Source organism: Phoca vitulina, unplaced genomic scaffold (genome assembly GCF_004348235.1).
Source record: "Phoca vitulina isolate PV1807 unplaced genomic scaffold, GSC_HSeal_1.0 scaffold24, whole genome shotgun sequence".
Classification (NCBI taxonomy): Eukaryota; Metazoa; Chordata; class Mammalia; order Carnivora; family Phocidae; genus Phoca; species Phoca vitulina.
Window position 1 is genome coordinate 6,777,830 of NW_022589727.1, and position 17,218 is coordinate 6,795,047.

The 17,218-nt window shown below is 37.3% G+C and overlaps 1 protein-coding gene across 5 annotated transcripts in view; it reads right to left on the minus strand.

Moving 5' to 3' along the window:
• The window catches only part of KIAA1328 (KIAA1328 ortholog), a 357,595-nt gene that overhangs the window by 51,817 nt on the left and 288,560 nt on the right, over positions 1–17,218 (minus strand). For all 5 annotated transcript variants that reach the window (XM_032421314.1, XM_032421311.1, XM_032421316.1 and 2 more), the window contains one exon: positions 14,651–14,832. In XM_032421314.1, coding sequence (XP_032277205.1) covers positions 14,651–14,832 — 182 coding nt within the window. The remainder of the gene's footprint in view (positions 1–14,650; positions 14,833–17,218) is intronic.

Below are 17,218 nucleotides of genomic sequence, written 5' to 3' on the forward strand. Positions count from 1 at the left end.
TCTTAAGCATACAGTTTGATAAATAATAAGTTTATATAGCTTATAGCATGGCCACAACCCAGCTTTAAAAATATTTGTTATAAGTGGGGCGCCCGGGTGGCTCAGTCAGTTGAGCGTCTGACTCTTGGTTTCAGCTCAGGTTACAATCTCAGGGTTGTGAGATCGAGCCCTGCGTAGGGCTCCGTGCTCAGTGAGGAGTTTGCTTGAGATCCTTTCCCTCACCCTCTCCCTCTGCCCCTCCCACCGAGTGCACGCTCTCTCTCTCAAATAAATAATTAAAAAAAATTTGTCATGGGATTGACATTTCTTTTTACAATCTGGTTTTAGAATATCTCCTCACTCCCAAAAGTTCCCTCCTGCCCATTTGTGGCCAGCCCCTTCTCCCTGTCTGTTTTGTTCCTATCTCTCCTCTAGCTCTCTCTCGCTAGTTTTGCCATTTCTAGAAATTATATTTATCCTCAGAAAAACCCTTTGTAATAGATACTATTTTTATATCTCATTTACAGATAGGCAAAATAAGCCATAAGGGACTTACAGGACCTGCCCAAGCCCACAAAGCTAGTAAGTGATGGAGCCAATATTCGTGTCCAGATAATGTGATCCCAGAGTTTTACCATTAGGCTATCCCTCGTAATAAAGAGTACAAAAAGCCTGAGGGGTTAAGAAGTGGGAGAGATCACGTATGGCTGTAGGATTAAAGACAATTTGATGCAGGGGGTGGTATTTTGACAGGAGGGAATAAGGAGCATGGAATTAGCAAAAGCATTAAATTAAAAACCTCAAGGCTAAATATTTAATGTATTCAGGAAATATTTATTGAGCATCGTTATGTCCTTGTACTTTGTTAATCACTTTAAATCACTTTACATGCATTATCTCATTATTCCTTCCAACAGTCCTTAAATTATATTATTGTCTTCATTTTATAGATAAGGAAGTGGAAACTGTGAGAGGTCAAGCAGCATGTCCAATATCACACAGCTAGTAAGAACAAGGCTGGGTTTTGAATTTGTATTGCAAACTAATCTTAAACATTGTGCTAGTTGACCTCAAAAATAAAACACGGCAGCAACAAACACAATTAAAGAAAAAAACCAGACTGGTCTTTGGAGAGATTACTTCTGTGGCAGAATTTGGAATAGAGTGGGACAGAGATAATGGAGGCAAGTAAAGCAGCTCATTACTACTACAACTGTCTGGGTAGAGTATTGGGTGGTGTGAGGGGAAATTAAAATGTGCAAATAGGAGTAGAAACAACTGAGAGGGATTTGTGGGTAAGGTGAGGGAAGAAGAAATGCCTGGTAGTGAAAGAGTATAATTATATCTGCAATCACTATTATAGAAGACCTGAACATTAGTCTTATTTATTCTGTTCTGATACTTCTATCAAAAATTTAGTTGAGATAACTGACATTTGATGGGGACAATTTTTTTTTTTTTTTTTTAAGATTTTATTTATTTATTTGAGAGAGAGAGAATGAGAGACAGAGAGCATGAGAGGGAGGAGGGTCAGAGGGAGAAGCAGACTCCCTGCTGAGCAGGGAGCCCGATGCGGGACTCGATCCCGGGACTCCAGGATCATGACCCGAGCCGAAGGCAGTCGCTTAACCAACTGAGCCACCCAGGCGCCCTGATGGGGACAATTTAAAGAAGGAATTTTAACAGAGGATCCAGGGACTCCTATGGAATCCATGGATATACTTCATGAATGTGTGACTCCCTCATAACTGCAGGCACAATGATGTGTGTATATGTGCCCGTTCACTCTTTAAGGAGAGGGGCCATCACTTTCATCAAATTCTAAAAAGGTATGAGACCCCCAAAAGCTTAAGAATGATTGGTCTAAGACATAGGACAAGTTTATTCCTTTTTCTTAATTCTTTAAGTGCTATTCCTTATTAAGTTTCTGGAAAGCTATATATCAGCTTTTAATTATACTCATTCCTTCTACAAAATTTGATTTCATATTAAGTATACCAACAATTACATATAGTTATGCATATTCATAAAACTACATATCTATTTACACACACACACATACACTTACACACATACACAAAGACAACATACGCATTTTAAAAGTAAAAGTGCATGTGGCGCCTGGGTGGCTCAGTTGGTTAAGCGTCCGACTCTTGGTTTCAGCTCAGCTAATGACCTTAGGGTTGTGGGGTTGAGCCCCACATCAGGCTCCATGCTCAGTGGGGAGTCTGCTCAAGATTCTCTCTCTCTCTTTCCTCCTACCCCTCCCCCTGCTCATGCACTCTCTCTCTCTAAAATAAATATATCTTAAAAAATAAATAAATAAAAATAAAAGTGCTGATAAAAGTATTGTCCATGAGGGTGATAAGTTGTATAAATATGTTTGAATATATTTATGTAAATAAGCACATACATATATTTTTGCATACATAGATGAAATTGAACATAATGGAGCATATCCTATTTACATAAAGCTGCGTCTATGTCTGCCCATCCATCAGTCAACATCTCATGATAACATAACTTCTTAGAGTTCAACATTTAGGAAAAACTCTGTTTCTGGGCCGTTTGTTTTATTTTGCATTTTAAAAGTCACTCAGTTCTATTATACATGCAGTTTAGCATAAAGAATAAATGATAAAGAAAATACCAGTATACCGGGGCGCCTGGGTGGCTCAGTTGGTTAAGCGACTGCCTTCGGCTCAGGTCATGATCCTGGAGTCCCGGGATCGAGTCCCGCATCGGGCTCCCTGCTCGGCAGGGAGTCTGCTTCTCCCTCTGACCCTCCACCTTCTCATGCTCTCTCTATCTCATTCTCTCTCTCAAATAAATAAATAAAATCTTTAAAAAAAAAGAAAAGAAAAAAGAAAATACCAGTATACCACTTTTGCAGATCAAGAAATGAAGTACTGGCAGCAATGCCCCCTGGAAGCACCAATGTCCATCCCTGATCACAGCCTCTTCTCACCTCCAGGAACTAGCTACTATTCTCATAACTATTCCCTTTCCATTCTTTATAGTTTTACCATATATGAATGTATCCCAAAACTGTGACTTAGTTTTGCTGTTTTTGAACTTTATAAAAATAGAAATATATATATATATTCTTTTGAAGACTTCTTTTGCTCAATATTATGTCCATGAGATTTATCTGTGTTGATGATTTATGTAGCTGCAGTTTGTTTTCTTTGCTACATAGGGTCCCACTGTATGCATTTATGATTTTTTATCCATTCTACTGATGGGTATTTAGAGTATTTCTGGTTTGGGGTTATTATGAAGAACACTTGCTGTGGCAGAGGCTGCCAGTTATTCACCAAAATTCCCTTTGTTCGGAGCACCAGCTAGATTATATTTCCCAATTCCCTTTATAATTATGTGTGGTCGAGTGGAAAACTAGTGGATGTTATACGTGCCATTTCAGGCCTATCCTATAAAAACCTTCCACATGTACTCTATACCTTCCTCCTTCTTGCTGACCTGTTATGGCAGGGCCAACAGCTTCCTATAAAGGGCCACTTAGTAAATATACTAGGCTTTGTGGGCCATTGAGCTTCTGTTGCAACTATTCAACTCTGTTGTTGTAGTATGAAAACACCCACAGACAATACATAAAAAATAGAAATCGCTGTATTCTAATAAAACTTCATACAAACAAGGAGCGGGCCAGATTTGGCCATGAACAAAGTTTGCTAACCTCTGTGTTATTGTAATACTCAAGGTGATCTTGGAAGAAACTTCGTGCTCCTTAAGCCGTTGCTATTTTTTCTATTTGTTACCATAGTTTAGCCTACCCAACTAAATATAGCTGCTATGAACATATTTTAAGTTAATTCTCTCTAGTATATATACTTAGAAATGGAATCTCTTGGATATGGGGTATTTGTTCTTTATCTTCAATAAATAATGCAAAACTGTTTTCCAAAGTGGTTATATAAATTTACACTCTGATCAGCAGACAAGCACTCCTGGTGCTTTAGTGTTGCTAACACAAGAATGATAATGAAAACACAACCTATTATAATTTGTGGGAGGCAGCTAAAGCAATGCTTAGAGAGAAACTTATAGTTTTACATACTTAGAAAAGAAGAAAGATTTAAAATCATTGATCTCAGTTTTCTAAGAAGCTAGGGAAAAAAGAGCTAATTAAATCCAAATTAGTACAAAGTAAATAATAAAAATAAGAACAAGAATCAATGGAATAGAAAACAAGCACATAATAGACAAAAATAAACAAAAAGCAAAGGCTGTTTTTTTTTCTTTAAAAAAACAGTAAAATTGATTACCCCCTAGCAAAGCTGATCAAGAGAGAAAATTAAAAATTACCAATATCAGGAATGAAAGAGGGATATCACTCAGATGTTAAGGCCATTAAAGAAAAGGCATGTTATGAACAATTTTACACCAATAAAGTCAACAACTTAGATGAAATGAGCAAATCCCATGAAAAGCAAAATTTAGCAAAATTGAACACAAAAAGAAAGACAAATCTGAATAATCCAATATCTGTTAAAGAAAAATAAAATCCAAAATAAGAATACCCATACACACACATACCATCACCATCAACACTAACAACAAAAGCAACAACTCCAAGACAGATGTTTCAATGGTGGATTCTATAAAACATGTAAGGAAGAAACAATACCAATCTTACACAAACTCTTTCAGAAAACAGAGGAGAGAAAAAATCCTACCTCATTTATTTTTTAAAAATTGTGGTAAAATACACATTTACCATTTTAACCGTTTTAATGTATACAATTTGTTGGTATCAGGTACATTCACAATGTTGTGCAACCATCACACTGTCTAGTTCCAGACCTCTTTCATCACTTCAGACAAAAACCCTGTAAAATTAAGCAGTCATTCTCCATTTTCCTCTCCGAAGTCCCTGGTGACCATAAATCTGCTTTGTCTATTCTGGATATTTCATATGAATGGAATTATACAACATGTGGCCTTTTGTGTCTCGCTTCTTCCAATTAGCATAATTTTTTCTTTTCTTTTTTAATTTCAAGTAGACTCTATGCCCAGCGTGGGGTCCAATGCAGGGCTTGAACTCATGACCCTGAGATCAAGAGTCAAACATTAACTGACTGAGCCACCCAGGTGCCACTAGCATAATGTTTTCAAAGTTCATTTATGCTGTAGCACATACCAGAACTTCACTCCTTCTTACAGTTAAATTGTATTCCATCATATGGATATACTGCATTTTGTTTATCCATTCATCTGTTGATGGGCATTTGGGTTGTTCCCACCTTTTGGGTATTGTGAATAGAGCTGCTATGAATATTTGCATATAAAATATATTTAAACACCTGTTGTCAATTATTTTGTATATACACCTCTGAGTACAGTTGATGGGTCATATGGTAATTCTATGTTTAATTTATTGAAGAATTATCAAACTGTTTTCCATAGTGGCTCTATTATTTTAAATTCCCACCAGCAATGTATGAGGGTTCTGATTTCTCCACATCCTCTCCACCTTGTTATTTTCCATTTTTAAAATTATAATAATCATAGTGGCTATGAAGCAGTGTCTTGCTGTGGTTTTCATTTGGATTTCCCTAATAATTAGTGATGTTGCACATTTTTTCATATGCTTATTAGCCATTTGAATATCTTCTTAAGAGAAATATCTGTTCAAGCCCTTGGCCCAGGTTTTAATTGAATTGTTTGTCTTTGTAGCTGAGTTGTAAAAGTTCTTTATATATCCTGGATACTAAACCATTAGGAGATATAGGATCTACAAATTTTTATCCCATTTTGTGGGGCATCTTTACATTCTATAGACAGTGTTCTTTGACACAATTAAAAAATTAAGTACAATTTATCTATTTTTTCTTTGGTTGCTTGTGCTCTTCGTGTCATATCTAAGAAGCCACTATCTAATCTATGAGCATGAAGATTTACAAGGATGTTTTTACTTAAGAGTTTTATAGTTTTCATTCTTATTTTTAGCTCTTTGATTAATTTTGAATTAATTTTTGTGTATGGCATGAGGTATATAAATGAAGAATCCAACTTCATTTTTTTGCATGTGGATATCCAGTTGTCCCAGCACCATTCATTGAAAAGACTATTCATTTGTTGAATTACCTTGGCACCCCGGTGAAAATCAATTGGCCAGAGATGTATGGGTTTATTTCTGGATTCTCAATTCTATTCTGTTGATCTCTCTCTATATATGTATATAACCTCATGCCAGGTATAGGTATAACCTCAGTATAGTTTTGATTACTATAGCTTTGTAGTAAATTTTGAAGATGGGAAGTATGATGACTTCAACTTTGCTCCTCTTTTCAACATTATGTTAACTATTTGGGGACCCTTGTAATTCTGCATGAATTTTGGAATTGGTTTTTCCATTTCTGCAAAAATGACATTGGGAGTTTGACAAAGACTGCATTCAATCTGTAGATCACTTTGGGGAGTATTGACATCTTAACAATATTTAAGTCCTTAAATCCATGAACACAAAATGTCTTTCTGCTTATTTAGGTCTTCTTCAATTTGTTTCAGCAATGTTTTGTACTGTTGAGTGTACAAGTCTTACACTCTTGGTTTAATTTATTGCTAGGTATTTTATTGTTTTGATGCATTATGATTGGAATTGTTTTTTAAAATTTCCTTTTCAGTAGTTCATTACTAGTGTATAGAAATATAAGTGATAATTTTGAGTATTGAATTTTATCCTGCCACTTTGCTGAATTCATTTGTTAGCTCTAAGGGATTTTTGTGCATCCTTTAGGATTTTCTATATATAAAATCATATTGTGTGCTAAAATAATTTAACTTTTTCCTTTCCAATGTGGATATGTTTTATTTCTTTTTCTTGTCTAACTGCTCTGGCTAGAACTTCCAGCAGAGGGTTGAATAGAAGTGGCAAAAGCAGGGATACTTGTCTTGTTCCTGATTTTAGGGGGTAAACTTTCCATCTTTTACAACTGAATATGATATTAGCTGTGGGTTTTTCATATATACTCTTTACCACGTTGAGGAAGTTTCCTTCTATTCCAACTTTATTGATTGCTTTTATCATGAAAGAGTGTTGGATTTTGTCAAATGTTTTTTCTGTGTCAGGTTGATGTTTTTTCCCCCATCATTCTATTTTTTTTTTTTTTTTTAAGTAGGCTCCACACCCAGTGTGGGGCTTGAACTCATGACCCTGAGATCATGAGTTGCATGCTCTACTGACCGCATCAGTCCCAGGCATCCTTCCCCTTCATTCTATTGATATGTGATATATTGTACTGATTGGTTTTTGTATGTTGAACTACCTTTGCATTCCTGGGCTAAATCCTACTTGGTATATAATTCTTCTAATATGTTGCTGCATTCAGTTTTGTTAGTATTTTATTGAGGAGATTTTCATTTATATTCACAAGTGATTTTGGTGTGTAGTTTTCTTTTCTTGTGATGTCTTTGGCTGACTTTGGCATCAGAGTAATGCCTGAAATGAGTGAAGAAGTGTTCCTTCTTCTATTTTTTTGAAAGAGTTCCAGAAGGATTAATGTTAATTCTTTAAGTGTTTGGTAGAATTCACCAGTGAAGCCATCTCCTTCAAGTCCTGGGCTTGTCTTTTTTGGGAGGTTTTTGATTGCTGACTTAATCACTTTACTTGTTTGGGTCTATTCAGATTTCTTATCTTTCTTGAGTCAGTTTTGGTAGTTTGTGTATTTTTTAGGAATTTGTCCATTTCATCTATGGTTGTCTAATTTGTTGGCTTTTGATGTGTCTATTGTTTGGCTCAACTATTACTTTTTTACTTCAGGCAGCAGTGGTGTGTTCATTTGGTTTTTAATGTTTGCAAGCAATGTCCTACATGTAGTTGCTTCTCTGTCCTGAGAAAGGTCAGGCTTAGGATAAAAACCCTGTGTCAATCCTTTAGGAAATAGACAGGTGAAAAGAGACAAACACAATTCCTTGAGAACAAGATCTGTTCTGCTTCCTCTGGGACCAGGTGCTCATATGTGGAACTCAGGATGCCATCTTCAAGAATGCACCAGGTGCTCATATGTGGAACTCAGGATGCCATCTTCAAGAATGCTGCCATGCTGGGGATGGGGATTGGACAAGGCTAACTTAAAATTTCACAAAGTTCTCCTACCATGTTTCAGTGGCCTTTTTGCTAGCTAAGCATTTGCTTGATTCTTACCAATCTTTCACTATCTTTCAGAGTTCTGATAAGGCTGATTCTGGCAGTTTTGCCAGTACTTTCAGTATTTCTGGGAGTCGGGGCAGGGGGGCTCTGGAAGTCCCTACTCTGCTGACATCCTCCTGACTTATTTATGACACACCATAACTCTGTTACCAAACCCTGACAAGGTCATTACCAAAGAAAGGTTTTACACACCAATATCTCCCAATCAGTGTAATTTCATCAAATTAACAGAATAAAAAAGAAAATGCATGGTCATCTCAATAGGTACACAAAAAAGACTTGATGAAATTCAACACTCATTATGATAAAAACTTTCAGCAAATGAGGAGGGAACTTTCTTAACCTGATAAAGAGCATTTACAAAAAACCTACAGCTAAAATCATACTAAATGGTGGAAGACTGCTTTCCCTATGAGATCAGGACTTCCTTATGGAAGTTCACTTTTACCATTTTATTCTACACTATAATAAAAGTACTAGGCAGTATAATAAGAAAAAGAAATAAAAAGCATAAAGACTGGGGAAAAAAGTAGTTGTTATGGACTGAATTGTGTTCCCCCACCCACCCAAATTCATGTGTTAAAGTCCTAACCTTCAGTACACCTCAGAATGTGCCTGTATTTGGAGATAGGACATTTAAAGAGGTAATTAATGCTAAATGAGGTCATACAGGTGGCCTTTAATCCAATATGATCCTCTGTCCTTAAAAGAAGAGAGAGACAGGGGGCACCTGGGTGGCTCCGTCGGTTCAGCAGTGGACTTTTGGTTTTGGTTTGGGTCAGGATCTCTTGGTCAGGAGATCGAGCCGCATCGGACTCTGAGCTCAGTGCAGAGTCTGCTTCAGATTCTCTCTCCCTCTTCCCTCCAGCTCATGCTCTCTCTCTCAAATAAATAAATAAAATCTTAAAAAAAAAAAAAAGGGTCGGGGGAGAGAGACACAGCAGGAATGTATGCTCATAGCAAAAAGGCCACGTGAAGCTACAGAAGGCAGCCATGTGCAAACACAGGAGAGAGGCCTCAGGAGGAAATGACTAGAAAGGAAGATGAGTGAGCTTACATGAAGAATGGAAATGTACTATATCTTAATTGTATGAGTATATATAATTGTCAAAGTTTATCAAAATGTACATTTGAGACCTATGCAGTTTTACTATATGTAAATTAAATCTCAATCAGAATAAAAGAAAAATTTAAAAACTCTACAGTTTTGATTCTCAAGGCAGTGCTGTTTTTAAGACCGTACTCTACTGATAATCTCTTTGACTCTGCCAATCAGTCACCATAAGGACTTTGAAGGGACAAGCATATATATTTCTTAATCACTGTAGGTACTGAGGTCAAAAGGTCTAACTGATTAGATCTTTATGGCTTGGAAATGGGGCAAAGATATCTGTCTATCTATTGTGTTATACTAATTCATTCAACAAATATATGATGAGTACCTACTACATGTTAAGCAATGTTCTTATGGGGATGCAACAGTAAAATACAGAGTGTTCATATTATAGTGGGAGAATATATAAAATATAAAAAATAAGTAAATTATATAGTATTTTGAGATACTTCTATTGTAGAGAATAGGAAATGTAGAGCTTCTGGTTTAAGTGATAATATTTCATATACAGCAACTTCAACTCTTAATGCTGGTCTCTCGCATTTGAATTCCTTTTTATTTTTATTTTTTTATTTTTTTTAAGATTTTATTTATTTATTTGACAGAGACAGAGACAGTGAGAGCGGGAACACAAGCAGGGGGAGTGGGAGAGGGAGAAGCAGGCTTCCCGCTGAGCAGGGAGCCTGATGTGGGGCTCGATCCCAGGACTCTGGGATCATGACCTGAGCTGAAGGCAGCCACTTAACGACTAAGCCACCCAGGTGCCCCTTTAATTCCTTTTTAAAAGGGACTGAGCAGGACAATTTAATCTACGTGTCTGGGTTTATTCATAACCCTATACTATGCTTATCTTCTGTTTTCTGTTGATAAAGGCATCAATTTTTAACAAATCTTTTAGCTCAGACTTCTAGAAATCAGAAGTAATATCTTGTGATACCTTTTCTAATGATTAAACCTACAATAATGATGATGATGTTAATAATAAAAGAAACATAAATAAGTGTTCTTTAGAGGCAAAGTAGAAATGGCTTCTGAACTTTGGATACTCCAACTTGTTTATTTCTTTAATCGTGCCACCTATATTAATCCATCAGGGACTACAAAGAACATTCACATCATTGCAAGCACAGGCTTATTTAGAGGAACAACTAGGAGCTTCAAGGATTATTTCTCTTTTCAGATGAGTCTATAATAATCCTCTTCCAGTAAAAGAAAAATGTGTTTGTGAGTGCCTCAGGGGCCATCAACCAGTGATAGCTGCTGTATATTATACAGCCTAAAAAAGCCCAAAGACAAAATGGAGGGCCTGGTCAATACCATCAGTTAAATACAAATTACTTTAGGTTCAGCCTCTCCTGAAGTTTTAAGAAGACTCAGAGATCCATGGAGAAGGAACAAACAGGCATAGCTCTAAATGTAGCAGGGGGCTTTGGGATGGCTTTTCAGCCTCACTTAGAAATGGGCAATGCCAAGCCCTGAGGTCTAACATTTCGATTCTGGAACATGTCTGTTCAGGGGCCTCATGGCCTCTGCTAGCCTGTCAGCATCACAGAAGAAAAATGCCCTCAGCTTCCAGGGCTCTTATGAAAGGGAATCAGTGATTGATAAGAAAAGGGTGGTTCGAGGCAAGCTGGGAGAGAAAAAAAAAAAAAAACCACTGCTGAGTAGGGAGGAAAAAAGAGGAATGAACAGTGTGTGTTTCCAGATTTGTGCCTTTGGCTTAAAAGTTCTTGACTCAAGTTTAGATTTTCCTAAGTAACGTCTCCTTGTTCCACATAGCTCAATAAAGGCAACTAAAATAGAATATTCCAAGCATTGATGACTGAAAAACAATTTATATTTTAAGTATAATTCTGACAATACTGTACATGTTGTTGTGATACCAAGGTTGTTTCTTGAGACAAGAGTCAGGTCTTTCTTTATATATTTAGTATTAATAAAGTTGATAGAATGGTGAGGAGGACAGAAAAGGTAGAGGAATAAGAGACTGATAATAAAGATTAATGGTCCTGCAGTAAACATCCTATGTGGTACTTAATGATTAAAGACAACAAAAGAAACAAAGAAGAAAAGTATGTTAAAAAATTTAGACACACTAAAGAAGGGAACGCAATTAAGGAGACACTAAACCAAGCAGTGTGACTGAGGCAGTTAGTGCTAGACCACTGGCCTTATGATAAACAGAGTGTCCAAACCCCTCGCAGCCACTTGTAAAGCCCGTCTCCCATCTGTCTGGGCACCACCGTAAATGCCCATGCAGCAACTGCTCTGCTCTGTAATCTGTGCATACCAGCTCTGCAATGAGTAGAATGACTCAGAGGGGCAACTTAAGCTCTTCAGTGATCAGTTAGACTGTAATTTGGCCATGGCTCCATATCAGAATAAAAGAAGAGAAAAATATATGACAATCTTTTTTTTTTTTTTTTTTTTTTAGAGAGGGACAGAGGGAGTGCAAGTGTGTGAATGGGGCTGGGAGGGGCAGAGTTCGGAGAGACAGAGAAAGAATCTTAAGCAGGCTCCATGCTCAGTGCAGAGCTCGATGCAGGGCTCAATCTCATGATCCTGAGGATCATGACCTGAGCTGACATCAAGAGTTGGACACTTAACCGCTTGAGCCACCCAGGCACCCCTTACATGACAATCTTTCTTATAAGTAGAAAAAGTTAATTACTGTGACATCTTAAAACAAAACTCTCTAAAAAAAATGAAAAAGTTTCTATTTTTTTTCCACTGCAACACTACAACCTTTCCCCACCAAAAAACAAAAAACAAAAAAACAAAAAAAGGAAAAAAGTTAATGAAAAAAATAAAACCGTGAGTGAAAACTGTTCCTGAAAACTTTGCAGAATTGTAACAGCTTTGTCTTGGCTAAATTGATTGGTATAGCAACATTATAAAATGACTATTAGGATTCATTGTGCACAACAGAAAGTGCTGAAATGTCAGCAGACTATACAGCAAAAAGTAATGGGTTCTGAACCCCTGTTAGTCAAAAATGATTTTGTTTCAAATTAGAAATTGATTTTTTTTGGACACAAGCCCTTTCCAGGCTTATAGCTTCCGTAGCTGGGCCCGGGAAAGATTAACCTCCACCACTGTAAGGGCTGGCCTGATGGTACCTTTCTCAAAGTGCCTTTTCAACTGCAGCCTTCTAATGTGGCTGTGGTCTTAACCAATAACACAAGTTATTTGTCCCTTTGCTATTACACTCTATTTTTCTCATTTTGCCATTTTACTTTAGTGCTGGCACACAACACAAATTTGTTGACAAGTTAACAGAAAACTATGTTAAGACTTGCAGTGTAACCACCACACACACACTAGTTTTGATTGGTTCTCTATTCTCCAAAGTGCAATGACTAAGACGAGAATACGAGTTTCCCATCTCTCAAGGACTCACAGAGAAAATAAATAAGATTCTATCTCAGAGATGAAGTCTCCTCAATCTCATTTTTGTTTCTGGTAGCAAAGGCTACAAAGACAGAAGTTGTTCTAAGTTGTCCTGATGCAATGGAGGTCTGCAGAACTTCTGCCTTATGTCAAACAAAATGTACTTGCTTTTCAAGATGTGGATGGTTTCTCTTCTGAATCTTGGACTAATTATCAACTCTCAATTATTTGGAAGAAGATTAAACAATTTCTAGATTAATCATAGTTAAAACCAAAAATCATGTCAAAGGCGGCAGGTGATGAGAGTGTGGTATACAAGATCTTCTAATAAAACACTGCACATTTTTCAAACAAATAAATATAAGAGTGACTAGAGAGATTACAAAAAGTTGGTTGCTTAATACCAGAGGTGGGCAGGTGCCAGCCCAGTAAAAAAGGAGGTAAATATGTGGATGGAACTAGAGTGTATTATGCGAAGTGAAATAAGTAAGTCAGAGAAAAACAAATACCATATGATCTCACTCGTGTGGAATTTAAGAAAGAAAACAGACAAACATATGAGAGGGGGAGGAAGGAGAGAGGTAAACAAGCTATAAGTGACTCTTAAGGAGAGAGAACAGGGGCGCCTGGGTGGCTCAGTCGTTAAGCGTCTGCCTTCAGCTCAGGTCATGATCCCAGGATCCTGGGATTGAGCCCCGCATGGGGCTCTCTGCTCGGCAGAAAGCCTACTTCTCCCTCTCCCACTCCCTGTGCTTGTGTTCCCTCCGTGCTTGTGTTCCCTCCGTGCTTGTGTTCCCTCCGTGCTTGTGTTCCCTCCCTCGCTGTGTCTCTCTCTGTCAAATAAATAAATAAAACCTTTAAAAAAAAAAAAGGAGAGAGAACAAATGGGATTGATGGAGGGAAGTGGGTGGGGGATGGACTAGATCAGTGATGGGCATTAAGGAAGGCACTTGTTGTGATGAGCACTGGGTGTTGTATGGAAGTGATGAATCACTGAATTCTACTCCAGAAACCAACACTGCACTGTATTTAACTACCTAAAATTTAAATTAAAAAAAAAAGAAAAAAGAAGGAAGTCAGAGTTAATGGTTGTAAGTAGGTAAGAGATACCTGGGGGAAGAGGTGTGTGGAGAGGGGGCTCCAAGACTTTTTGTGGCCCTTTCTTGCCTGTACATCACTCTGTACAAGGAAGCTCAGACCTGCTGCATTCTGCTGTGAAGTCCTTCCCTTGGTAATTTTAGGAGAGGTGAAGCCATAAGCCACCCCAGAAACAATCAGGAAACACAATTAAATTTTGACCACTTCGCTCAACATTTCACACAGTTATTTTATAATTGATTTTCTTTTAAAATATCTGTGACATCTGGGTGCCTGGCTGGCTCAGTTGGTGGAGCGTGCGACTCGATCTCGAGGTTGTGAGTTCAGGCCCCACGGTGGGTGTAGAGTTTACTTAAAAATACGATCTTTTAAAAAAAATCTGAGACATCTAAAGTAGGAAGAACTACTGGCACTTAAAAGGCTGCTGGGCAATAGGTTTCAGACTTACGAAGTTTTGTTTTAGCTACAATGTAGAATTGTCTATGACCTCTCCTTTACCCTTCCCATATTTCTAGTTAATTGAGGATTAACTATAGTTGTTAGAGTTTACTCTCCCAGCAGAAATTTACATTCAATTTCCTGTCCTCTTTACTCACTTTGAACATTATTCTATGCCTATAACCATACTTATTGTTAAATCAGCCTTACAGTTTGCTACTTGCAAAGAGGGACAAATCGGACAGTTTTTTCTAAGAGTATTCTAAGAGAAATGCTGATGCGATTCAGTGATCTAGCGGATGTACCACCTGTGGCCTTGCAGACACATGTCAGTTGGTAATACACTTAACTCTTGTTTAGGGTTGTAGAAATCATCTGGAGTTCATGGCTAGCACCCACCAGCACCCACTGGTCCCAGAACAGCTTCTCCTTTTGCTACTTATAGATGCTAAGCTTACCTCTTTGGGGTCGATATGTATCTTTCTTTTGACATGTCCATAGGGTATCATCTTCTGTATGTGATTGAAACCCAACTGTCTTCTTCTCCCTTCTATTGTCACTGCTGTTAGTGGACTCTTGGTACTTTTTGATGGACGATGATCCTCCCAGCAGCCAGCCATCACATTTTGACTTCAATAAACTGAAAAGAATAAACATGAATTAGCTGTAAAGAGCATAGATGGGGGGTACCTGATCACATAAAGGCATACAAATTCAGCATGGTTGAAATGCAATTCATGGCAGTAAGAACTTTCTTTTTCTTATTGTTTTATTGAAGTATAATTTGAATAATTTACCGAAGGTCTATTTTGTATCTTGCCACAATAATTTTAGAGAAGAAATGGTCTTTATCCTCAAAAAGCTTATATTTGGAGTTGGGGAAATGAGAATCAGACCCATGAAACTGCTAATAAAGCCACAGAGTATGACTAAGAACCAGAATATCTGTAGAAATAAAAAGTATGCTAAAACAAGACTTGCATAACTAAAATGTTTCCAAGTACTAAAATTGAACATTAGGGATTAAAATATCACCAATTTGCTTCAAAATGCATTTGTGTTTCTCATTTTCCATTGTTACAGTATTTATTATGTTCGCAGAGTATGTATGGAGCAGTACAATGGGTCTCTGTCCTCACATAATTTCATTATAAAGTCAACAAGGCAAGTATGGAGTAAAAGGCATTTTTAATGAAAATAAACACATGTACATATGTTTTTCTCTCTAATAAACTGTGTTCCCACCATTAACACATTTCCTCTTATAACATTTTATTTTTTAGGGAGAAGCGTCCCAATGATGTATGTTCCTTACTATTCTACCAGCCTCTTCCTTTAAACTTAAATTCACTACAGACTCATGACACTTTGGTTTTGTCTTCACCATGCCCAAAAAACAATGTGAGAGTCAAAGTGAAAAAAAAAAGAGAGAGAGAGAGAAAACATTTACCCAAAAAGTAGAGTCTAAATATTAAGATGTTTAAACTCCCCAGAAGCAGAGGTAATCTCTGGATAAGAATAAGTTGACAGAATATTATTAATCTCAGTGGACTCTTGACCAGGATTCAAATCATGTAAACCCATCCAAGTCATTAGGCTTCTGGTTTATGTTGATCAGAATTTTTAATAATGTTTGCTCATATCATAATTTACTAATAAAAACCAAGAAATTAAGTGGCTTTATGTTAGGAATGATATAAAGAAACAAAAACTATTAACAGTATGGCTTTATATGGGCATAATGCAGTGTATTAAATTTATACTCTTAAATTTTTTTTTTACCAGAACTCAGGGATCACTTACCCATGTAGTCTCACCAGTGGATGTGTATCTTAGCTCATATAACTTCTATTCATGGGACAGGAAAAGGAAGAGAATAAAACTACCTCACTTTGAATGTAAGATAAATTTACTTTAACCCAGAAGCTCCAGATGCAGGCAAATCCAAGGACTACATCTCTGCTTGTTCTTTCTTTCTTTCTTTTTAGAGAGAGAGAGAGAGAGAGAGAGAGCATGTGTGAGTTGGGGGGTGGGGAGGGGCAGAGGGAGAGGGAAAGAAAGAATCCCAAGCAGACTCCCCACCGAGCATGGAGCCCACAGTGGGGCTCGATTGGTCCCATGACCCTGAGATCACAACCTGAGTGCAAATCAAGAGTCAGACACTTAACCGACTGAGCCACCCAGGTGCCCCCATCTCTGCTTGTTCTTTCTCTTTTTTAAAAGATTTTATTTATTTGAGAGAGAGAGAGAGAGTGCTTGTGCTCCCGTGCTTGCTCTCTCTCTCAAATAAACCCAATCTCTATCTCAACAGGGGACTTGGCTTCTAATTTCTTTAAAATAAAGATGACTACAAAAAATTTCTTATTTCCATCTTTACCTATCTACTATTCCTCTGTTAATGTCTCAGAAGAAAAATCACACCTTTTATTCATATTCTTGATATTACTGACCTATGCCCTCTGTGATTACGGTCTGTCAATTATCTCCTTTTCTTATAATTTACAAACTCCTCCTCTCAACTGGATTCTTTCCTAGGATTATGAACAAGATCAGACTTTTCATTAAAAATCAAAACCTAAGCCTAAAACCAGAAACTCTTCCCTTAGGTGGGAAAGTATAATACTCTGTGTCAGTGAGGGTAGGGTGCAGGGACAAGAGCACTGTAATACATTACTGGAGGAACTGCAAATTGGTATAGCCTTTTGGTGAGTGATTTGTCAACACAAAATAAAAATGCACCTACCTCCTAACAATTCTGCTTATCCTATGGAATTACATTAACAACAGCATGAGGATATTTGTTCAAGGACAGTCATTGCAGAATTATTTGTAACAGGGGAAAACTGAAGGCAAATATTCAATAGAAGATGAGTAAAGAAAAAAACTGATACATCCATTATAAGGAAAGCTATTCAGTCACTAAAAAGAATGAGGTAGTTCTCTACACTATTGTGGAGAAACTTCATGACATACTAATATGGAAGGAAGGAAGGAAGGAAGGAAGGAAGGAAGGAAGGAAGGAAGGA